The sequence below is a fragment of the Mirounga angustirostris genome, unplaced genomic scaffold (genome assembly GCF_029215605.1).
Source record: "Mirounga angustirostris isolate CCGP_5_RB_7025 unplaced genomic scaffold, mMirAng1.0.hap1 SCAF_13, whole genome shotgun sequence".
Lineage (NCBI taxonomy): Eukaryota > Metazoa > Chordata > Mammalia > Carnivora > Phocidae > Mirounga > Mirounga angustirostris.
In genome coordinates this window covers 59,958,823-59,983,874 of record NW_026991721.1, presented here as the reverse complement: position 1 = coordinate 59,983,874, position 25,052 = coordinate 59,958,823, and the positions used below count along the sequence as shown (strand labels likewise).

The following is a 25,052-nucleotide window of genomic DNA, read 5'->3' as shown; positions in this document are numbered from 1 at the left end:
TTTTATTTTATTTATTTGACAGAGACACAGCGAGAGAGGGAACACAAGCAGGGGGAGTGGGAGAGGGAGAAGCAGGCTTCCTGATGAAAAGGGAGCCCAATGTGGGGGGCTCGATCCCAGGACCCCAGGATCATGACCAAAGGCAGACGCTTAACGGCTGAGCCACCCAGGCGCCCCTATTGTGCCTATTTTAAAGATGACACAAAGAGATTGTCATTCAGCCAAGATCACATCATGAGTGGGTGGTATTGTCAGAATAGAATCCAAGGAGTCCCTTGCTTTTAAAGACTACCCTAGAAAGCGTTCCTTACCTAATAGTTGAATACTACTGATCCAGCCTAAGTTTGAGGAGAAGTGCTTTAAGGAAATGAAAACATTTTCCTAAGGGAACATTGAAGAAGATAATAGAAGAGCAAGTGGTCAGATCTCTTTCTGGGGCTCTTTCCCATGGCTCCGCCTCGGTCCCACCTTGTCTTTCTCCTCTCCGCCTGGAGTCTCCAGAAAAGTCCAGGGCTTGGCAAGAAAAGAGGAAGGAGGAAAGCGCGACCCGCCACCGTGTCAGCAGGAGCCAAGCGGGTCCCGGGCAACAGCAACCTGGAATTTGAAAGGTCCTCTTCGCGGCTGCGCGACTCCAACCTCGAGTTTAGGGACAATGCTAGGGCCAGAGCTAGTGGGGTGTCTATTCCGCCGAGGGCGCGGGACAGCAGGTGCAACCCTCCCTCGCCCCCAAAGGCGAAGTGACAGCAGTTGGTTTCCCCAGATTCCTATGGGGGGTTCCCCACTTGCGGGTTCTGAGAGTCCCAGAATTCTTCGAAGTCAGCCGCTCATGGCCCAGAATCCTCAGGCCCGCCCCCTTCTCAGGGGCCCTAAAAGCTCCTAGAACACTCCTATTTCTTTAGCATTGGGGGTGACTGAACCCCAGCCTCTGTCCAGAGCACAAAGAGCACAGGTCTTCCGCCCACGAACGCGGGTGGCTGAGAGCCGGACTGCGCACCCCTTCTGGCCAATCAGGAGCCACGTTCTCAAGCGCTCTCCTTTCCCGCCCCGCCCCTCCCGTCTCCATGGAAACGCTCCGAGTGTCTACTCCGAGGCCTGGGGCTTCCATTTCGGTCCAGCGGGGCTGCGGCTATTGTTTGTGTAGACGGACTATTTTGGCCGGTCCCGTCCCCCTCAGAGGCTCCATAAGTGACGCGGACTCTCGGAGTACCGAGCCAGAAGCGGACAAGGGCGGGGAGAGCTGTGGCTGAAGAAAGAGCGGCAGAAAAGGGAGGGTGAGGGGCCGAGAAGCGGCTCCGGCTTAGAAATCTCGAAGACACCGGTGTAGGTGGGTCCTTCACAGCCGCCCTCCCCAAGTTAAAACCGAATATGGGGAAGGGGAGAGGAGGACAGAGGCAGCTTGGACCCTGGAGCCGGGGTGCTCGGGGTTGGAAAGTGTTGGGGTGGAGCTCGGGTCGGGGTCTGGACGTGGAACGGAGGCCGCGCGCGTCTTCGCTGCGGGAGTGGAGGCCGCGCAGATCCGTGGCCTTGACCGGCAGATCCCACTCCTTGAGAACCGTTTGGGTGTCTGAATCCAAAAACACTCGGGCAGCCCGTGGCGCACTGGGGGAGTCCAAACGTGTGCTGCTCTTGAAACGTCCATGAATCGTCCCCACCCCGCGCTAGAGAAAGAGGGCTCTTAACTGTATCATTTTCCCCAGGGACCTGTGATCACCAAGGCAGGACCGGGATAGCAAAGGCTCATGTCCCCATTTTACAGGTGAGGAAAGTGAGGCCCTAGGAGGTCTAGAAGTTTGGTCATTTTCAAAGTTCTACAAGTGGTTAGTAATAGACCTGAGACTGATCAGGTCCTGGGAACGCTAGATCTGGGATCCTTTAAGATTTTAGGTACTCTGATAGTAAATCCAGTATTTCTGTTGTAATAAGCACAGGAGAGCAATGGAATTATCTTTCTACTTTATTGATTGAACAAGGAAAAATACTTTTAGAAAGAAACTAAGTGTCGCATTTCTATTTTATTATTCTTGTTAATAATTAACTACGAAAGCTTTGAGACTCAGGTTAAATTACATAGAGAGCATCTGCATCCCTGGAGGGACTGTGAGATCAAATTCTGTTTTCATGCCCAAACTAGAATTGTAACTTTGAAGTCTTTAAAGGTTCAGAAATAAAGTCTTGGGTGCCAATTCTCACAACTCTCCTATCTGGCCCTTGAAACGGAACAGAAGTGTTCTTGGGTTCTTTCTGGCCTCTTTCTAAGAGGTTTGGGGGGGTCACACCCAGTTAGTATATGGGGATTGTAGTGAGTTTGGGAATTGCAAGGCATGCCCAATCTTTCATTCCTCCTTTCTTCTCCCTCAGCTCAGACTCCTCAAAACTCCACCCTTCCCCAAAAGAGGAGCATAAACAAGGAGGGAATGTTCACTATTTTCCTCAAGACTGATCCCAGGTGAGTAGGATTGTCTTTTCTCATTTATAAAATGCCCCTGAATTCTCCACAGGTGGTGGGAGTAAGAGGAAGCGGCAATGGGGATGGATGGACCAGATAGAATAGAAAATGTTCCTCACTTGACTGAGAAGCTTCCAAGCCTCCTATGTAACATTTCCCTGCCTCCCATCCAGTGTCTCTTTCCAACATTTACTCATTTATTGAGCCATCATCCAGGTCTGTTGTATAATGTTCTTGATGCTCTGAGATAAGGAAATATATAAGAATGTCTTTTCTTAACATTGGGGAGATAAGCCATATGAGGTTAATAATAATGTCTCAAGTTATCATACATTAGACAGTGTCATAATGAGTGGCACTTAAAAGACAGAAACAGAAGCTCAGGTTTGAAAAATCATCATGAACAGGAAGATATTATTCTAGACAGGAAGATGATCATTTAGTCTCAGGCAGAAATTGAGGGGAAAATAAGAAAACTGAGCTAGTAACTGGAGAGTGTTTAAGTATCTATATATGAGGTGAGGCCACATTGTGGAAGGCTATTCATATTTAATTGGTTACTTATTATTGTGCACCACTCAGACCTCTGCACTTCGACAGAGGCAGCCATTACTGACATTTGGATCTATTTACTTATAGTCTTTTATCTAATATTTGATATACATACATACTTAATCTGTACGGACACTAATATGTATATATACATATATGTACACATACATACAACTATAGACACATAGGTAATCTAACATACATGTATGTAGAGAGATTAGTATATATAAAAAAATTTGAACACGATAAATATGTTCCATGAGGGCAGAGAACATTTCCAGTACATAGAACTATGCCTAGCATGTAGTAAGCCCTCATTGAATATTTGTTGGATGTATGGATAGCTGTTATATGTATAATTTTTTCATTGTTAAATATATATTATATATAAATATAATTAACATTTTTTCCAAATATTTTTTGGTAGCCTGAGTTTTAATGACTATATAATATTCCATTCCAAGTATGTATCATTCCATTCCAGATATATGGGCTTTATTCTAGGTATATATGTTCCCTTCCAGCCATATGTACTTTATTTATATCTTTTTTTGGGAAAAACTTACGTAATTCTCAATATTTTGCTGTCATAAAATTTTTCTATTAAATATTCTTATACATAATTTATTTAGTGTATCTCTATAACCTCAAGATATGCTCTGAGAAATAGCATAACAGAGTAAAGGAATATAAACATGTTTTAGACTTTTGAAAAACTTAAGTTCTTTTTTTAGAAATACTACATGAATTAACTTTTATAACCATTTGAGGAAAAATATTATCTTTCTGAACCTTTACCAGCTTTGAGTTTTAAGATTTTGCCTTGAATTGCATCCCTTTAATCTTTAGTAAGGTTGACCATTTTTTGCATACATTTACTGGTCATTTGCATTCCTTCTTTGACATAAGTAATGTATGCCTCTTGACATGCATTACTTTTTTTCCTACTAAATTTTTTGTTTGTATTTGATAAAAGATATTCTTTGTATGTAAAAGATATAAACCATTTGTTAAAGGCTCTATTTCTCCAGTTGTTTGCCTTTTGCTTTTAAGGACTTCTTTGTTTATAGGAGTTTCACATTTGTATAAAGTGAAATCTTATTTCTTTTTATTTATGTAGTATTATGCTTTGAGAGCTCTTCTTCACCCCCAAATATAATACATAATTACTTTTGTTTTTCTCAACTGTTTTTTATAGTTTCAGGTATTTTAAAAGTTTAACTCTGAAACCTGTCAGGTATTTATTTTGGTGTGAGAAATGACAGAACTTAAACATTTTTCCTCCCACTTAGTTATTTTTTTCCAGTAACATTTACTTTTTCCATTGATTTGGTGCTATCTTTTTATATGCCAAATTACTAAATTTTTTACATACACATACACATATACAAATGTACACACAGACCACTTTAGGGGTTGTCCTGTTTCATGGACCCATCTCTCAATTCTTATACTGCTATCCAAGTGTATTTAATTTTGTTCCTTTATATGTAGTATGCTTAATGGGCAATGCAGAGGAATTTAGCCTTTCTTTTTCCACATTTAGGGATAAAGAAAAGGAAGATGGCTCATTTTAGAAAAGAAGTAAAAGTTTATAAGTTTTAGATATTGAATATATTAACTTTTCAGTATGTTTCTTTAGTATTGCTTATTGGTCAAAATATAGGCTCTGGACCCATTATCTAAGATTGTTTCATGCCTCTACCACTTCTGAGTTATGTGAAATAGATTGTATTACTTAACCAGTTTCTCAACTCTCAAGTGGGGAAATAGAACTTACTAGGGTTAAGATGTAAACATGTAAAAACCAGCACAGTGGGCGCCTGGGTGGCTCAGTTGGTTAAGCGACTGCCTTCGGCTCAGGTCATGATCCTGGAGTCCCTGGATCGAGTCCCGCATCGGGCTCCCTGCTCGGCGAGGAGCCTGCTTCTCCGTCTAACCCTCCCCTGTCTCATGCTCTCTCTCTCTATCTCATTCTCTCTCTCAAATAAATAAATAAAATCTTTAAAAAAAAAAAAAACCAGCACAGTGCCTGACAAACAGAATCACTAACAATGGTTACTATTATGTTAGCTATTGTTTAAAATATAATGCATATCTGATACAACTCTAGTCACTAAGACAGAAGAATTGAGGCAGGGAATCTAGCCTTTTTTTTTTTTTTTTTTTTTGGCCAAAGGCTAGTCAGATGATCCAGCATCATTAATTATATAAGCCATCTTATCCACACAAATTTGATATTACCTTTACCATGTTTAGAATTTACTGCTATATTTAGGTCCATTTCCAGATTTCTATTCTTTTCCATTGATCTTCTCTATTCCTGTGTCAACCTCATGGTGTTATAATTAAGAGTTACAGAGTTTTAATATACCATCGGGTTAGTCTCCTCTCATTATTTCTTTTTAACACTTTTCCTTTTCCTCACAAAAGTACTTGAAAATCAGTTTCTCAGACCCTCCCCCAAACCTATTGTATCATTGAAAATGTAGATAAGTTTAGTGATAACAAAATTATGTTTATTTCTCCTACCTAAGATTGAAGAGTGTTTTCTAAATTCAAAAGCTACATTTATCTAGGTTCTAAGTATTTTTGTTAAGCTTGTAGGAATTTTTATATATATTTATTTGAGAGAGAGACAGACAGAGAGAGTACAAGGAGGGGGAGAGGCAGAGGGAGAGGGAGAAACAGAGTCCCCGCTGAGCTGGGAGCCCAACATGGTCCTGGGCTCCATCCCAGGACCTGGAGATCATGACCTAAGCTGAAGGCAGACGCTCAACTATCTGAGCCACCCAGGCACCCTGGGATTTATATTTTTTAATTGCTATTGTAAATGTCATTTTTAAAAAATTATTTATTTTTATTTATTTGAGAGAGAGAGCGAGCAATGGGTGGGGGCAGAGGGAAAAGCAGACTCACTGCTGAGCAGGGATCCTGATGCAGGGCTCTATCCCAGGATCCTGAGATCATGACCTGAGCCGAAGGAAGCCGTTTAACTCTGACTGAGCCACCCAGGCACCCCCATAAATGTCATTTTAAAAACATCTTTTAAAAGGCGTGCCTGGGTGGCTCAGTCGGTTAAAATACCTTTTAATGATTATATGTCTGAACTTTCTAAATTATATAATTGTATTTTACATGGTTAACTAATTTGAACTTGTATTGTGATGCATTACATGCATGCAAAAGAATATACTAAAATATTATGTTTTATATAGACATATAGACTATCAATAGCCTAGACTATCAATATTTTTAAAAGCCCCCCTAGTGACCCCACAATTTCATTCTCTCCTTTTCCTAAAGAGGCAACTGCTATCTTAAATGTTGTGTTTATTGTTCCTTAAATGGAATCACTGTATATATTCTTCTGTGATTGGTTTCTTTAGTATAATATTAATTTTTACAGTGCGTCCATGTTGATTTATGTAGCTATAGCTTTTTTCACTGCTGTGTACTGTTTCACAGAATGACAACTTATTTATCCATCCGACTGTTGTTGGGCCTTTTGTATTGCTTCTAGTTTTTTGCTATTACAGCAGTTATACTGAAAATGTTGTACATATCTTCTGGTATGTATGTGTAAGTTTCTCTAGGGTACAAACCTAGTATTAAAATTTCTGGGACATTGACTTTCCTTATAATTACTAATGATTTTCAGTTGATTTTCTTGGGTTTCCTATGTACAACCATATCCTTTATAATTGTCTGCTTGAATTGTCAAGTGCTTTCATTAGTGGTTTAAAAATAATGAATTTGCAGTATCTTTAAAGGTTGAGTTTCCAGTCTTAATGGGAATGCTTTTAATGTTTCACTTTTGGATATGAGATATATTTGCATGTCTTCATTTTTGTTTTGCTAACTTGCTTTGTTTGTAGTTTTAAGTGAAGGACCCATGTTGCATTTTAAGAAGTACCTTTTTGGGGCACCTGGGTGGCTCAGTTGGTTAAGCGACTGCCTTCGGCTTTGGGGCGCCTGGGTGGCTCAGTTGGTTAAGCGACTGCCTTCGGCTCAGGTCATGATCCTGGAGTCCCTGGATCGAGTCCCACATCGGGCTCCCTGCTCAGCAGGGAGCCTGCTTCTGCCTCTGACTCTCCCCCCTCTCATGTGTTCTCTCTCTCTCATTCTCTCTGTCTCAAATAAATAAATTTTAAAAAAATCTTAAAAAAAAAAAAAGTACCTTTTTGGCACTGATTAAAATATATGACTTTTCTTAATTGACATTATTATGACAGTTCGAATTAATAGATTTTTTCATTTGGACCTTTCTTTACCTTTTGGAATAAACTACCACTCCATCATGCTATAATGTGCTTTGGTATTATAGCAGATTGCAATTGCATTTTCCAAAGGTGGCCACACCTATAACATATCTGACTTTTCATGCTTGTTTTACAATGTGACTTACTCTTCCCACCAAAAAGTAGGATCTGTGTCCCTGCTTCTCAAATCTGGCTGGGGCTTGTGATCACCTCAACCAGTAGAGTATAGTGGAAGTGATGCTATGTGACTTCGAGAGCTAAGCCATAGAAAGGATGCAGCTTTTGCTTGCTTCCTTGTTGAGAGGTAGCCCAGGCCACATAACCAAGTGCAAAGAAACAGACCTTCCATCAACAGTCACAACCAGCCTGCCAGCCATGTGTGTGAGCCACTCTGGAAGTGAATCCTCCAGCCCAGTCAAGCCACTACTCAACAATCTCATGAGGGATCTGAGCTAGAACTGCCCAGCCAGGCCATTCCTGAATTTCTGACCCAGAGAAATTATGAAAGATAATAATTATTGTTGTGTGAAGCCACCACATTTTGGAGTAATTAGTTCTGTAGCAGTATGTTATAAATAATAGGTGTTGCTGGATTTTATTGGCCTTATGTTTTCCTTTATTTATTCTTGAAGTTTATATCAATATTCATTAATAATATAGTATAGATCTATAGTTTTCTGACTTTTATTATCTCAGTGTTTTCCTGAATGTTTTAAAATTTTTGCTAGTTTTTCTATATGTTTGGAACAATTTAATAACTCCAAATTTGTTCCTTGAAAATTTGAAAGAATTTATGTAAGAAAACTTTAGGGTTGGTTAATTTTGAAGGTCATAGTTCTTTGATAACTTGAGCAATTTCTTTCATAAAACTGACCTGTTCAGGTATTTTCTCTTTGTGACATACTGAATGGTTTTCTAGGAAAAAATATATGTCCTATTAAGATTTATTTTTAAAGAGCTGTGGAAAGTGCCCATCTAACATTGTTAAATTTTTATCTGTCGCCATTTCCCCAATGTCAATTCTAACTTTTTTTCTATTTATGCTCACTCCTTTTTCCCCCTTTGGTTAGCTAGCTGGTAATTTATCTATTTTATTAATATTTTTCTTCCAAAGAACTGGCTCTTGGATTCATTTCAGAATGGTAAATGTTTTTCAATTCCACCATTTTCTTTTGCTTACTCTATAGCTTTCCCTTTAAAAAAAAAAATTTATTTGGGAGACAGCACAAGCAGGGGAAGCAGCAGAGGGAGAGGGAGAAGTGGGCTCCCCACTGAGCAAGGAGCCCGACATGGGGCTCGATCCGAGGACCCTGGGATCATGACCTGAGCCGAAGGCAGCCACCCAGGTGGCCCCCACTTTAAGTGTTTAATCCATCTAGTGTCCACATTATATATGATACTAAGTTGGAATCCACTTTTTTTTTTTTTTAAAGATTTTATTTATTTATTTGAGAGAGAGGGAACACAAGCAGGGGTAGTGAGAGAGAGAGAAGCAGGCTTCCTGCTGAGCAGGGAGCCCGATGCGGGGCTCTATCCCAGGACCCTGGGATCATGACCTGAGCCGAAGGCAGACGCTTAACGACTGAGCCACCCAGGTGCCCCTGGAATCCACTTTTATTTTTTCTCATAGTTACTCAGTTTTTACAACACCATGTAGTAAACAATCCATTCTTTCATTTTTAATGCCATCTTTATTATTAATGTGTCATATATAAACAAGCACAGTCTGAATCTTCCATGCTGTTCTACTGGTCTATTTGTAGTTCTGATTTTACTGTTGTAGTTTGGCAGTATGTCACTATTTGGTAGGGCAAGTCTTCCTGCTTGGTTTACTTAAGTGTCTATACTATACCCTTTTTTTCTTTCCCTGTAAATTTTAGGGGAAAAAGTATATTGCGTTCTTCAAAAAAATCCAGTTGGAATTTGGGGGTGTATTGAATTTAATTCAACCCATCCAAGAACATGGAAGTATGCTTCTCCTTTTATTTAGGTCTTCTTCTTCCTGCTTATTCTAATTTAAATGTTACCTTCAAAGAGTTCTTTATATTCTTGGTTTAGTGGGGTTTTTTTTGTTTTGCTTTTTGTGAATGGTGTCCTCTATTTTCTAGCAATTGATTGCTGATACAGTTATGCTTTATTGTATCTGGTAATTTTGCTGAGCTCTGATTAGTTTATGGTTTATCTGTGTACTCTTGGTTTTTCTAGGTAGACTGCCATAATATATGCAAATAGTTACATTTTTTGTTTTTACTTCTAATCTTTATACCTGTTGTTTCATTTTCTTACAGTATTTGTCAGATCTTTGGTACTATGTTGAAAGCAATGGTGATGGTAGTCACTCTTACCTTGTTTACCATAATAAAAGAAACACATACAAAGTTTGTCCATTCAGCTTAATGTGTGATATAGGTTCCTAATATGTAACCTTTACCAATGGAGAGGGTTTTTAATTCCTACTTTGCTAAAAGTTTTTTTTTTTTTTTTAAAGATTTTATTTATTTATTTGACAGAGAAAGAGAGAGCACAAGTAGGCAGCGTGGCAGGCAGAGGAAGAGGGAGAAGCAGGCTCTCCGCTGAGCAGGGAGCTGGACATGGGGCTCGATCCCAGGACCCCAGGATCATGACCTGAGCCGAAGGCAGCCGCTTAACCGACTGAGCCACCCAGGCGCCCCTGCTAAAAGTTTTTAAAGACCATATAAAGGTGTTGAACATTATAAACTTTATCACATGATGTCTCTTCATCAGTTAATTATGGTTTTCTTCTGTAGTCTATTAATATAGTAAATTATGTTGATAGATTTTCTCATATGAACTGTCCTTCCTTCCTATAATAAACCATGCTTGATCATGATGCATATTTTTAATATATTTCTGAATTCAATTAGCTAATATTTAGGATTTTTATAGATTTATAAAATTTACAAATGGGATTCTAATCTAACTTTTTTGTATTGTCTTTATCTGGTCTTGGAGTCAAGATTACACTAGCCACATAATGAGCTAGCAATTTTCACTTTCTATTTTCTTTTTTTTTTCTTAAAGATTTATTTATTTATTAGAGAGCAAGAATGAGAGAGAGTACATGAGAGGGGGAGGGTTAGAGGGAGAAGCAGGCTCCTTGCTGAGCTGGGAGCCCGATGCGGGACTCGATCCCGGGACTCCAGGATCATGACCTGAGCCGAAGGCAGTCGTTTAACCAACTGAGCCACCCAGGCGCCCCTTCACTTTCTATTTTCTAAAACAATTTGATTGTAATAGTAATTAACCGCTAATAGAATGTTTGCTAGAACAATAGTATTTATTGCATAGTAAATTACACTTAGCAGTTTAAAATAACACACATTTATTATGTCACTCAATTTCTAAGGATCAGGAAGCTAGGAGCAGCATAGCTGTGTGGTTCTGGCTCAGGGTCTCCCATGAGGCTGCAGTCAAGCTGTCAGCAGGACTGCAGACATTGGAAAGCTTCACTAGGGCCAGAGGATCCTCTGCTAAGATGGTTTTCACTCATGTGGCTGTTGGCAGGATGCCTTATTTCTCACTGAGGACAGAAGGCCTCAGTTCCTTGCCACATGGCCTCTTCACAGGACTCCTAAGTGTTCTCCCCACATGGAAGGCAGCTTCTCCAAGAGTGAGTGAGCTAAGAAAAAGGGCAGAGAGGAAGCTGCAGTACCTTTAAGAACTAGTCTTGAAAGCTGCACACCATTACTTCTTCCCCTTCTTTTTATATAATATTCATCAGAAGTGAGTCCTTCAGTCTAGCCCATGCTCAAAGGGTGGGGAACTGGCTACACCTCTTGAAGGGAAGGGAATCAAATAATTTGTGGACATATTTTAAAACCACCACAAATAAGATAGACCTGTATGTACTGAAATGTGAAGTTGTACATTATATATTATGTGAAAAATGCAAACCAGAGTTATGATGTCTTTGTTAAGAAAAAAATGTCAGTGGGGTATGTATGTTTGTGGGTATGCCTGAAAAAAAGTCAGAAAGGACCCAATAAAAACTATCCTTCACTAAGCCCTAGTGAAGCTTTCCAATGTCTCCAAGTTATTTGTGGAGGGTAGGCTTTCAGTTTTTACTTATATTACTTCAGAATTATTTAAAAATTTTATGAATTTATTTTCAGTAAGAGCAACTAGACCAAATCTCTAGTATATATTTTTAAGATTTATTTATTTATTTTAGAGAGAATGCACGAGCAAGGGGAGGGGTAGAGGGAGAGAGAGAGAGAGAGAATCCTCAAGCAGACTCCCCGCTGAGCATGTAACCTGAGGTGGGGCTCGATCCTAGGACCCAGGGGTCATGACCTGAGCTGAAATCAAGAGTTGGCCTCTTAACTGACTGTACCACCCAGGTGTCCCTCTAGTATAATTTTTTAAAGAAATTCTTAAATATTTAAAAAAATAACAAAGCCAATAACAGGCTGAGTTTTATTTTTCTGTACTTCTTACAAAATAAGGAACCAGTGAGTTCATTTCTGTTCTGTTCTGACTCCAGTTTTTAGTCCTGCAGTCTGGGCTTCTAAGCATCCCATTTTTCTTTTCTTATTTTATTTATATTTTCATTTGTATGTGTTAAAAGACATACATTTTAAGTTTTTAACATTTATTTTATAAACATTTAAAAGTAGCACTGAATTTTCTCATTCTTGAGTTCTTATTTGTGGTTAGTACTTCATTGTTTAGGCATGGATTTTCATGTAGTTTATTTGGAAAGCAGTACCTGGGTGGTGTATTTTGAATCCTTGAATATCAGTACATCTTCCCATTGTCCTTTTGTTAACACAATAAGGACGTACATGGAAATTATTTACAACCCTTTACCAAGTTGTTTTTGACTCCTCTGACTTTGACTTAGTAGGTGTGCCACTATTTTGTAACTGCATGACCTTGTACAAGTTACTTAATCTTGTTAAATGTTGGTTTCCTTATTCCTTTAGTGTTGATAATTCTACCTTTTAGGATTGTTGTGATGATGAGATAACAGCCCTTTTCACATAACTTCTTGATAATATTTAACTGCTATGATTATAGTGATTTGATAGTCATGATATTCTAGTTTTCCTCCATGAAAAGTATCTTTTTCCTTTATTCATAGATTTACTAAACATTTTTAATTGAACTTTAGAATTGAGAATGTCATCAAAGAAATTAAAAGAATTTGTCACATGACCAATTTATGAGCTGTTCTCTTCACTAAAAGTATTTTTAGGCAGTTTGAATACATATATTTATCTCTTCTTTCTAAAACTTCATGATAATAAGAAACTAAAAACTGTATGAACCTGCAATGATGAAGTAAAGAGCCATCAGCAAATGAGGAATTTCTACAAAAACTTGGAAGGGTTACCTGGGTGCCTCAGTCAGTTGGGCATCTGGCTCTTGATTTCAGCTTAGGTCGTGATCTCAAGGTGGTGGGATCGAGCCTTACCTCAGGCTCCACACTCAGCCCAGAGTCCACTTGGGATTTTCTCTCCTTCCTCTGCAACCCCACCAACCCTCGCATGTACACTCATTCTCTCAACAAATAAATAAGTAAAACAAAAAACAAACCCAAAACTTGGAAAGCAACAGGAGAAACAGTGGTAAGAGCCGCAAAGGGCTAAAAACATTACATCCTGGAATGCTCCACAGGGGAATAAGCACAAGAAGGATTTGATAAGCCCTGTGAACTTCAGGGAAGCTGAGGATGCATCCACACCACTGGAGGCTGAGGGCCAGTCAAAAGAGGATCCTAAGATATTTCCAGAGAGCGAAGAAAAAGTTGCTTGCAAAGGAATTAGAGTTAAAAAAAAAAAAAAAAAAAAAAAAAAAGGTCTTAGAAACAACAGTGAAGGCATATGAACAGTGAAGCAATTCTGAGAAAAATTCTTTTCACTCTAGAATTTGATACCCAGCCACTTGTGAGTGATGATAAGGACTTCAAGCATACAGTGTAACCATGCTTGGAGATTCTCCTTTAAACCAAATGTGTGTCCTGAAGAAAACCTTGCCTGTTTCTCACCTTTGCTTTTTTTCAGTGGCCATGGAATTAACATTTATAAGCTTGACTGAACTCATTTGGGTGTATACCTCCCAATTAATGGAGTAAATCACAAAAGGGGAAGAAGTATATGATCTTGAAAATGGAGCACTAAAGAATAGCCAGCCCAGATTGGAGCAGGAGGATGAACATTTCCAGAATTAAAGGGTTGGGGGATCAATTGACTTAATCTTTTTCAGCCATTACTTACTAATTTTTAAAATTGGGATAATAATAGTATCTACAAGAGAGGGTGGCTGTGAGGACTACTTGAAATATATGTGAAGTCCTTAGCCCAGTGGTTAGCAGACAGATGCTATATAAATGTTTCTGATGACTGTGATGGGCTTCAGTGACTGGATACATTATTTAGCCATCCCTGTGATTATGTCTACTCTTAACCTTTCTTGTTTTTCTTCATTATTGAAGTTCTTCCTTTTTTTATTTCGTTTGTCACTTATGTTACCTGCTGAATGGCTGTTTCTTTGTCCATCTTCTCCCTTAGATCTCTTCTTCCTGGAAAACCTGATCTTTGACCAGATGGCAGTAACATTTGAAGATGTGACTGTTATTTTTACTTGGGAGGAGTGGAAATTCCTAGATTCTTCTCAAAAAAAGCTCTACAGAGAGGTCATGTGGGAGAACTACACAAATGTCATGTCAGTAGGTAAAGTTATCCCAGCTCTTAGGTAATAGAATTAGTTTCTTCTGGGACCGGTTTTGTTGAGTATTTTGGTTCTTTATCTAGGTATTGTATTGAGATAGAAGAAATACGACCCTCAGAAATGGGTCATAAATCAGATGACAGAAGATAGAGCAAGACCTCTCCTAAGACACCTAGGCTATGTAATTAATAGGTATTTGTGATTTTTATTCTTATTTATTTTCTGGATTACACTTAAAATACAGATCTCCACACGTAATCAATTTTGTGTGGTCCTAAATTTGTTCTCTCTTCATACTGTTTATACAAGTTAGCTTTTGCTATATAACAAACTACCGCAAACTTAGTGACTTAAACATTATTTTTCATTATTCTAATTGGTTAGATGGATCTTCTATCATAGAGTGATCTGACTGGGGCTCGATGGTCTAAGACGAGACTGGACAGTCTGACTTACATGTCTGGCAGTTGGTTGATATCAGTGGGGATAATGGGAATGTGTTGACCATATGTTCCTCTTCAAGCAGGCTAGCTCAGGCTTGTTTACATGGTGGTGGTCACAGGATTTTCATAACTAGTGAGAGAGAGGGTAAGCCTCAGTATGCAAGCTCTTTCAAGTCTCTGCTTGTATCACTTTTGCTACTGTCCCATTAAACAAAGCAAACTGTTAGCCAAGCTAAAGTCAGCATGGAAGGGGAACACCCAAAGGTACAGAGTTCATGCAGCCATTTTTTCACACAATCTATCACACTCTGCTAGAACAGAAAAATAGAAACAATATTTTATTTCTTATAATAATGCCCCAACTAGAGTAACCTAATTAAATCTCAGTTTTTAAGATGATTTCCATGAAGCATTCAGCCTTACTTGTTTATTTCTAACAGTACTTGGTAAGTAGTAGATGCTCAAGATATATCTATGGAATGACTGAATAAGTGAATGAATGAATGAATACACGTATGAATGAACAAACACATGAATTTCAGACCAGATATGGAGCAGCCTAAGTCATAATCCTTTCCCACTCCCACCCACACATATATTCCTATAATTCTGGAAGTCGATACTTGAAATACTTGGAAATTTTTTAAAACCACCTTTATCTCACCAATGGATTATCTGCTTATTCTTCTTATTCCAGGAAACTGGAAAGAGAGCTACAAACCTCAAGAAGAAAGATTCAGATATTTAGAACATGAAAATCTTCCCTGCTGGCAAGCCTGGAAGAATGCCAGCGCTCAGATATATGAGAATAGAAACTATGTGGAAACTGTCCAAGGAATAGATTCCAGAGACCTAAAGCAACAAGATCTTTCCCACCATCCAGAATGGTTAATACTCTCCACCCAAGTACCAGGGTATGGGAACTATGAAATGACTTTTGAAGGTAAAAGTCCCAGGAACTTAAAATATACAAAGTTTATACCTTGGCAGTCCTTCGAAACAAAACATACCCTTCGAGACTATGCTAGAGAAATCAATGTGAATGATTCACATGGTTTTCAAGGAAGCAGATGCCATCTTGGCATATCTAGGAAAAATCTCTCTGTGGAAAAAGAACAGAAGCTTATAGTTCAACATTCTCACGTTCCAACAGTAGAAGCCCTTCCGGAGGACACTGGGGAGCTATGTCAACATGACCTACTGAAAAACTCTATGGAAGAGGAATACTGTGGATGTAATAAATGTAAAGAAATTTATTATTGGAACTCACAGTGTGTTCTCCACAAGAGAAACCAACGTGGAGAAAAGTTCTATCAATGCTCTATTAGCACAGCATGCTTCTCTCAGAGATCAGACCTATACAGACATACAAGAATTCACATAGGTAAGAAGCTGTATGGATGTGATGAAGTTGATGGTAACTTCAGTCAAAGCTTAGGTGTTCACTTTCATCAGAGAGTCTGCACAGGGGAGGTTTCTTATATATGCCACGTGTGTGGTAAGCACTTCAGTCAGCTCTCTAGTCTTCACAATCATCAAAGAGTGCATACAGAAGAGAAACTCTATAAATTTGAATGTAATAAGGACCTCAGTAGAAATTCATTACTTCACATTCACCAGAGACTTCACATAGGAGAGAAGCCTTTTAAGTGCGATCAGTGTGGTAAGAGTTTTAGTCGGAGTTCAGTACTTCATGTTCATCAGAGAGTCCACACAGGAGAGAAACCATATAAGTGTGATGAGTGTGGCAAGGGCTTCAGTCAGAGCTCAAATCTTCGAATTCATCAGTTAGTCCACACGGGAGAGAAGTCCTATAAATGTGATGACTGTGGGAAGGGCTTTACCCAGCGCTCAAATCTCCAAATTCATCAAAGAGTACATACAGGAGAGAGGCCTTATAAATGTGACGACTGTGGGAAGGACTTTGGTCACAGCTCTGATCTTCGTATTCATCAGAGGGTCCATACTGGGGAGAAACCCTATACTTGTCATGAATGTGGGAAGGGCTTCAGCAAGAGTTCGAAGCTTCATACTCATCAAAGAGTACATACTGGAGAAAAACCCTATAAATGTGAACAGTGTGGTAAGGGATTCAGTCAGCGTTCACATCTTCTCATTCATCAGAGAGTCCACACAGGAGAGAAACCCTATAAATGTGATGATTGTGGAAAGGGATTTAGTCACAGCTCTAATCTTCACATTCATCAGAGAGTCCACACAGGAGAGAAGCCTTACCAATGCACGAAGTGTGGCAAGGGTTTCAGTCATAGCTCAGCTCTTCGAATTCATCAAAAAGTCCACACAGGAGAGAAACCTCATAAGTGCCATGAGTATTATAAGGGATTTGATCAGAGTTCACATCTTCACAATGATCACACATGAGAAACCTTATAATTACATTTAGGTAACCGCTTTAACTAAAGCTTAACATTAAGCCCAATAAATACTGCTGGGAATAAAATTCTATAAATTACCCAAATAATCCCAAGCAACATTTATAGTTTCCCTCAACCCCCACTAAGAATCATTTGCTTCAAGAAGAAATCCTTAGGAGGATGCCTATATATTTAAAATGAAAGTGTATTTACTTTTTCTATTATATCATACATATCCATTATAAAATATCTGAAAGATTCAAGGAGAAAACTCTTGATCCTGTTTTATTCTAGCCTTTTTTGGTGCGTTTTCATGTGTATGAAATCTTACTGTATATTCAACTCTGTATTTTTACTGACTTCAAAACATTTACTTAACATTTTGTTTTAAATGGAAATTGGCTAGCTAGCTATGAAATAGCACTCTGACTCCTCTGTAAAGTCCCTAGGAAGCCACAGGAAAAACACAAAACTTGAAACTCAAACTGGTAGATAATCTATTGCTCAAATGTGGAAGAATCAACTATAGGGAAGGACAATTCGATTGCTTATGACATAAGATAGGAAAGCACTGCATGACCCTTTATCTGAGATAGGATGTCTCAGGGATATTACCTTTGTCAACCAGAAAAGTCAGGAACCAAGGAACCATCTTTTGCAGGGGTGCTGCACTTTGAGGTTACCACGGTGCACTCTCACAACCCCCTCCCCAGGATTCCACATTGATTCACAACTTCAGACACCACATAACAAGAAGTCCAATATTTAATGTCTCTAAATAGGGTGTGAAAGATGTCAGCAAAAGCTAAGAGAAGTGGATCTTCAGGAAACTGAAGATATTCCATCTGTTCAGAATTGGAGATTTAAGCAGTAGACTGATTTATTCTCAGAACAGAGAGGTAATAGAGAAATAGAACTAAACTCAGATCTATGTGCAAAACTGAACTAATAACCTAATTATGGAAGAAGAGAGAATTTGGCCATTGTAAAATGGAGTAGAGTCAGCAGAAATACACAAGTCCTAACTATTGATAATATAAATATGTTTAGACATCACTGCCCAAGAGAAACTAAGTGGACTTGTTCAGGGAAATAACAGGGAATTGCAGTACCAAAGAAAGAACACCACCATGAAGAATTAAAACCTGATAGCCCTGAAAATTAGTTATTTCAGTCTCCTGAAGAAATTTTCAAAAAACTGGTGGTTTGAGTAGCATGACAGAAAACCTGAAATCAGTGAAACTAAAGCAGAAATCCTTAAGTAGAGAAGAGCCTCTAAAATAAAAATAATGAAAAAGGACTACAGGGAAATTTAAAATGGATCAAAGTGAAAGGCAACAGAAGCAGAATATCAAATACTGTAATGAATAAACTTGATCTTCAATGTATACAAAAAGGATAATGAGATGGAAACAATGAAAACACAGATAGGAAGTGCAAAGAATGGAGATCCAATGTAGGAATTAAAGGTGTTTCTAAGGAAGATAAAAGAATGTGGAATAGAATCAATGATCAAAGAAATTAAGACATTTTACCTGAACTAAACGTATATATGCTCACTAGATTTTAGGCAAAACCAATATAAAAACCATGCTTAGAAACAGCTTAGGGAAAAGAACAATTGAAAGCATGCAGAAAGAAAAATTCTGGTTATCTACAAAGCCAGTGATAAGAATGGATAAAGAACTTCAAAAGTAAATGTCAAAAGACAGTGGAACGACACCTTCAGAATTGTGAGATTAAAATCCCATTATCACCTATGGTATTTTTTTTTAAGCAACTAAATTGTCATTGTCTAAATTGTGCAGGTAACAGATTAGATAAGAAAACAGGAAACATCATACATGTTCCTTTTTTTTTTTATGTTCAGTTAGCCACCATATAGTACATCACTAGTTTTTGATGTAGTGTTCAGTGATTCATTGGTTGCATATAACACCCAGTGCTCATCACATGTTCCTTTCTTGAAGAGAGCTTAAGAATGTGGAAATTATGGCCTAAAACTGGTAATGAGCACTAACATCAGTTAAACAGAATAACTGTTAATTTGTTTACAAAATGTCCAAAATTTTAAATAGCTGTACAAAAAAAATATTTAATATACAAATGCTGAGTATAAAAGCAGATTATATATAAATGCCTGAGAGGGAGACTATGACTGTCAGACAAAATACATGGGTTTAAATTTCAGATCTACAATGAATAATTTTTTAGTATAAGTATATCCCAAATTTTGAATGGGACTTACACTAAGAAATTATTTGCTTATATGAAATTCAAATTTAATTAGGCATCCTGTGTTTTTATTTGGAAATCCGGCAACCCTATGGGGGTAAGAACAGCAAAGGAAAATGTGCTACATTTCTGATCCTAAATAGGGACTCTACATCTTCTTTAACAATTGAAGAAATAAAGGTATAAAAAATATATATTTTTTTTTACAAAGTTAGAAATTGGCAACTAATAGAACTAAAGCACATATGCCTTTCAAAACAGGAGAAAATAAAAACAAAGACTATTTAGTCCCTATTAGCAAAAGACAAAAAAATTAAAGCAAAATGATATTAATCAGTAACTATTATTGATTGCTCAATATTAATTTACTGATTAATTTTATTGATATAAAAGAATAGGCAAAAAAATAGGTGAAGGTTTATTATACAAACATAAGGGAGTGCCTACAATATGTTTTTAAAAGTTAATAAAAATGAACTAAAGGTTTACCCACAAAAGCCAGTAGTTTCCTAAATTCTTGCTATAATAAGAAAATATAATGGGTAGAAAAAAGTATGGTTTATAATAACACTTAAATTTCTTTTCTAAAAAAGAACAAGTAAAAATATAGATGAAAATAATGAAAAAATGAGGAAAATAAAAGAGGACTTGCATAGAGAAGTCTTATTTTTTTTAGAGGAAATGTTCCTAAGTTAATCTATAGATTTCAAATTTCATCAAAACTCCAATGAGATTCAAAATTTAAAAAAAATCTAAAGTCTTTTAAGAAAAACAGACATTGGAGAAGAGCAAAGATAATTTATAAGATCAATGAGATTGCCCTAAAATAAAAAGTAAATGATACACCGAAATTAATGGAGAACTTGTACATTTGAAAAAAGTGTTCAAAATGCTTAGTAAATCACTTAGAAACAGACCAGCATATGGATAACATATGTAATAACATATTTAGTATATATGCATATATACTTTACATATTAAAAAGATCTATGAATAGGAAAAGGATTATTCAGTAAATGGTGCTAAGAAAATGACAGCTCTGGTGAAAAACAAAATTGGGCTTTCATGACATACATCGTATATATATTGTTCTAATATCTATTTAAAGCACAGGTTTTCAGGCAGACTTCCATGAATCTCCATGTGGTTTCATGAAGGCTGGTGTGTCAGAAATGAACTACAAATTTAACCCCATTTTTATCTGATTCATATTCAAGATTAGCATAAGATTTCTTTCTAAAGAGGGTTGTGCTGCTTTAACATAAATATTTAAAGTTCACCAAAGTGGGTTTTTATATGGTTGAAAACACACATACACATATGCATTTTTTGAGAATTAGATAAAAAGGAAGAACTCAGAAAAAATACCTAAGAATTTGGCCACATAAAATTTTCTAAACTGTAGGTGAAAAACATGGAAATCAGACAATAGGGAAAATATGTCATGATTATGACAGTTAAGAACTTTTATAAATTAATAAGGAAGATGGACATCTTCTAAAAATTGGTAAAGGACATCACCAGATTAAAGCAATAAAATACCACTTCTATTAATTATAATAGCTATTTTCAGTGAGAGTACAGAGTGATCGATACTTATACACAACTTACAATAAGTGTATATTGATAGACTCTGGAAAGCTATTTGGCTAATCATAAGCCTTAAAATTGTTGATATTCTTTCCGACAGTGATTTCATGTCTAGGCATATATTTTTTGGAAATAGCTTACACATTATTAGAGCGATTCTATTTCCAAATAACAAAGACCCACCTAAGTTATCTAATTCAAAAATAGAGCTATGTAATATTCATGTTTTAAAATCTCCCAGAAAAAATCCAAGGACAGAAGCTTTCATATGGGAACTTGCTCTAGAAAGCCATTAGACAAAGCCACTCTCTCAAAAACTTGTTTCTCTTTCAGTAGCCTCTCCTCTCTACATATTGACCTCCTGTTTACTTACTCTGCAGATCTAGAATTGCCACCACATCCATGAATATATGTTTTTAAATTCTATTGCCTACCACTGATTTGTAACTTCCTTCTGGGTCTCTATTCACATTTCTGAGTGGGGGAAGATGATTGGTTCAATTTTCATTACTACCTCTACACAAGCCTTTGAGGCCAGGCTAAACCACAGGCTACTGGGAAGCCTTTGGATTGGCTAGCTTTGTATCAGATGTTCACTCTGGTCCCTTCAGACATGCCCAGGGATGGGATAATAAGGCATATAACATGGCCCTTGAGGGCTCATGTTCCAAGAGATTTCCCCAGAAAGTGGCAGGTTTAAGCCTTCTGAACTACATTAGAACACACAAAGATAAATAAATGTTCAAGACATTTATTGCAGTATTTTTAATGCTGCACTCCACCCCCGTCCCCCGCCAAATAGGGGAAAGGTCCTATATGTGTAATGTTCTGCAGTCATTCAAACTTATATTTTCCAAGAATATTGTAATAACATACTTATGGTGTCAATTGAAAATTATTGAAAACAAGATACAGAACTGTATATGGGTAAGATTCTATTTATAATATATATATATATTTATATAGATATTCCCACGGGGAAAAGTTGGAGATTATATATATATGCATATATATATACACACACAAAAAAAATGCTATTACTGGATCTATTTGATAGGATGGATTGTGACTATATTTATGTTCTTCATACTTTCCTGTATTTTTCATATTTTTATTGTTTTATTTTCATAAATAAAATCACATTTTTACATACAACTTATTTAAAATGCTAATGGTTACATGATATTCCATTGTGTTACTGTACCATAATGCTTAATTCTCTCTATATTATCAGGGATTCAGACTTTTCATTTTTATATCATGAATTTAACTGCCATGTCACCGTGTATGAAGTTTCCGATTATTTTTGTCAACTTTTATAATTTTCTACATTCAATTATTGGATTGAAATATAGGCCACAGAAGTGTAATTTGTGCAAAGAAATGAAATCATGAAAATAAATGATGTAGACGACCGGCTACAAGTAGCCTGACACTGATGGCGCAGAAGTGTGAAATTGGAAGGAGAGGTTAGACGATGGCCCGACCGTGACGGACTTCCTGCGTCAAGTTAAAAAATTTCTGTTAGTCATGAAGAAATATTAAAGAATCTTAAAGGAGGGTGCGATACTATCGTTTTGGAAAGATGACTTTAACAACAGTGGGGTATGTTGTAGAGTGAGGGGAAGAGAATGAGCAAGAATGGAGGCCACAAGACCATTTAGTACACCACTAGGTGGTGTCATTGAGTTTTGACAGTAGGAGATAGTTTCCTTTTTTAATTGTTCGTTTTATTTTTCCCTTGTGTGCTCACCAGCGTAAATTTGGAAAACATACTAAAAAATAAGGTTAAGTCAACTATACCTCTGAAACTAATAATACACTATGTTAATTAACTGAACTTAAATTTTAAAAAAAGGTTAAAGATAGCCTGAAAAGCCACTGAAGAGAGGGACATGATTTAACTTTAAATTTTAACAGGGTCACTCTGAAGGCTGTGAAGAATTGACCAAAGGTAGGGGCTAGAGGCAAAGCAAGGATTCCACTTAGGAGGTATTGCAGTAAGGCCTACAAGAGAGAAGGTGTTAACCTAGTATTAACTGGGGAGGTGAGAGAAATAATCAAATTTTGGATAGATTTTGAGTATGATGAATATATCAGAAGGTAGTTCTAAAATTGGGCTTTGGATAGCATTTTAATATGTAAAAAGAAGACCAAAATAGTTTACAGACAGGAGGAACTGCTTGTAAAAACGTGTAGTTAAGCAAAGAGGGTTTTAGGAAGAGTGAAATTATTCTGTCTAGATTAATGATTTCATTTTGGAGTTTGAGCTACTCCTACAGATGTAGGGTTTTTTTTATATGGATAATATGAAGTTCAAATTGTGCCATAGGACTAGTCCAGCCCAACGTTGGGTAGGAGTTAGGGTGTGATTCCAATCTTAGTCCGAATAAATTGAAATAACCTGGGGGGAAGGCAGTTGGGTATTTCAAGCAGACTGAGCAAAATATGTAGTCTTAGGAATAAGTATAGCCTGATGGTTAAGAGCTAGGTTGCCTGAGCTCACATCAGTTACTATGAAAGAAGGTATATTTCCACCTAATGTCAAATTAATCATTGGGTCAGTGTGAACTAGGAGTAATGCAGACTGTCATCAGGCCAACTATGAAGAGTCAGGCAAATCTGCCAGAAATGCCTACCAAATTAATTAGATCTTAATACCTATTGAGTATTGTATTAGGCTTATGCGATCCACTCCAAAAGGTAAAGTAACACGCGTGTTTTTGTTCATCTTCGCAGGTTCTAGAACTTATAATACGGACCGCTGTGAGTCATTTGTACAGGTGTCTTTCACTAAACATTACCGTTAATTGTCAAATGAATTCTAACTTTAACATTTTTTTTGAAAAAGTTCCTGGTGAACAGTGAAAAGCACTGTGGCTTAAAAGATCTGAAGGACTAAGTTTAACCTAGGGTCTGACTTTTGTCGATGGCATGGTATTGGGACAACCATTTGACTTCTCTGAGTTTAAGTACCCTTAGCTGTAAATTATAGAGGTTGAATTAACAAGAGTCTTGAAGTCCCCTAATGAACTCTAAAATAGTGCATACCCATAAAATATGAATTTTCACAGCACACTCTGCGAAATCTTAACAGTTTAATGTCATTTTAATTTCACGGTCACTTCAAGAAAGGTCCTAGTAAGCGCACGCTATAGTCAAGAAAAATCGTGGCTCAAAAAGGTTCGCGATTAGCCCGAACACCAAGGGGAGAGCCCCAGCCGGCAGGAAACCATTAAGTCTTCAGACACCATATGGCAACGGCTTTTATGGCACTGGGGACTAGAGGTCTCGGTACACTTCCAATAACAAGTGCAAGAGAAGAGAAGCCCAAAAGTCAGAACGGTTACCCGGTTTTCCTGGGAAACCTTGTCAATTCCAGGACCGCAGAGTGGACCCGAAGATAGGGGTGGTAAACCGACCCAGCCAGCTGAACCCCATCGCGCTTGCGCAGGAGGACGGACGCAGCCGCAGACCACCACGCAGGCTCCGCGACGTTCCACTTCCGGTTTTCCTGTCCCGCCCAGGCCCCACGGGGGCGGTGCCTTCCGGCCGGGATAAAAACCTTAAGGCTACCTTGGCTTGAGAGTCCCTTAGGGATGAAGTTGAGTACTATTGCCGGGGTAGGCTGACCGTTCGAACCTTCCAGCCTGCCCTGCCCTCTCACACGAGAGGCGCTTCCAGGGCAAGCAGAGGTTTAGGCTTGATTTCTTGTTTTTGTTGATAGGGTGAAGCTACGAATTTGTAGACGCACTTACCGGAACTTCTTGCCGCTCTTGGGACTGCCTACAGTGAGCTCAAACCGCTAGGGGCTGAGCCAGGCGGATTTTATTCTGGAAGTGACGGGAGGAGTTTGGAATCCATCTATCCTTAAGGATGTGGGAGTTCAGATCACTTTATAGCGTCTCTCCTAGAGAAGTGATCTCATAAGACTGCAAAAGGGACTGTCCTTACACTCTTCTCCGGCCCCTCCCCCTCTTACACATTTTCATTCAGACGTCAAACCCACCCACTGAGATGTTACCATTTTGCCTCAATGAAGACGTAAAGGAAAATTCTGTAACTAATACGATTTTCCTCACTTGCTAGACTGGTACATAATGTCTATGACAACTGTGGATCCTTTTTTTTTTTTTTTTAAGATTTTATTTATTTGAGAGAGAGAGAGAATGAGAGAGAGCACATGAGAGGGGGGAGGGTCAGAGGGAGAAGCAGACTCCCCGCCGAGCAGGGAGCCCGATGCGGGATTCGATCCCGGGACTCGATCCAGGGACTCCAGGATCATGACCTGAGCCGAAGGCAGTGGCTTAACCGACTGAGCCACCCAGGACCCTGACAACTGTGGATCTTTTTTAATAGCCTATTTCAGCCATTACAACATCAAAATGAAGTAATGGGGGCAAGAATAAACAACTTGGGTATCAAGGAGTACTTGGAGAATATTGATAGAGCAGAA

At 38.0% G+C, this 25,052-nt stretch overlaps 1 protein-coding gene and 1 long non-coding RNA gene across 6 annotated transcripts; one reads left to right on the top strand and one right to left on the bottom strand.

Moving 5' to 3' along the window:
* Positions 1-1,071: 1,071 nt before the first annotated feature.
* Positions 1,072-22,204, top strand: ZNF214 (zinc finger protein 214). Of its 5 annotated transcripts, none has more exons than XR_010407000.1 (5): positions 1,072-1,324; positions 1,698-1,756; positions 2,359-2,446; positions 9,771-14,145; positions 15,094-15,205. XR_010407000.1 is itself a non-coding variant. In XM_045894220.3 (5 exons), the coding sequence occupies exons 4-5, from the start codon at positions 13,829-13,831 to the stop codon at positions 16,776-16,778; spliced, it is 1,812 nt and encodes a 603-aa protein (XP_045750176.1). In that variant the 5' UTR covers positions 1,072-1,324; positions 1,698-1,756; positions 2,359-2,446; positions 13,794-13,828; the 3' UTR covers positions 16,779-22,204. The 5 variants fall into 5 exon arrangements, 4 of the variants coding, with proteins under 4 accessions (XP_045750176.1, XP_045750175.1, XP_064433122.1 ...); XM_045894220.3 differs by having other exon boundaries at positions 13,794-13,955; positions 15,094-22,204; XM_045894219.3 differs by lacking the exon at positions 1,698-1,756 and having other exon boundaries at positions 13,794-13,955; positions 15,094-22,204.
* On the bottom strand, positions 10,817-24,599 carry LOC123857411 (uncharacterized). Its single transcript, XR_006793861.3, has 3 exons — positions 23,947-24,599; positions 14,410-14,526; positions 10,817-10,900 (listed from the first exon to the last, which is right to left on the bottom strand). It is a non-coding gene; the product is annotated as an uncharacterized LOC123857411 (long non-coding RNA).
* Between the last annotated feature and the right edge of the window lie 453 nt (positions 24,600-25,052).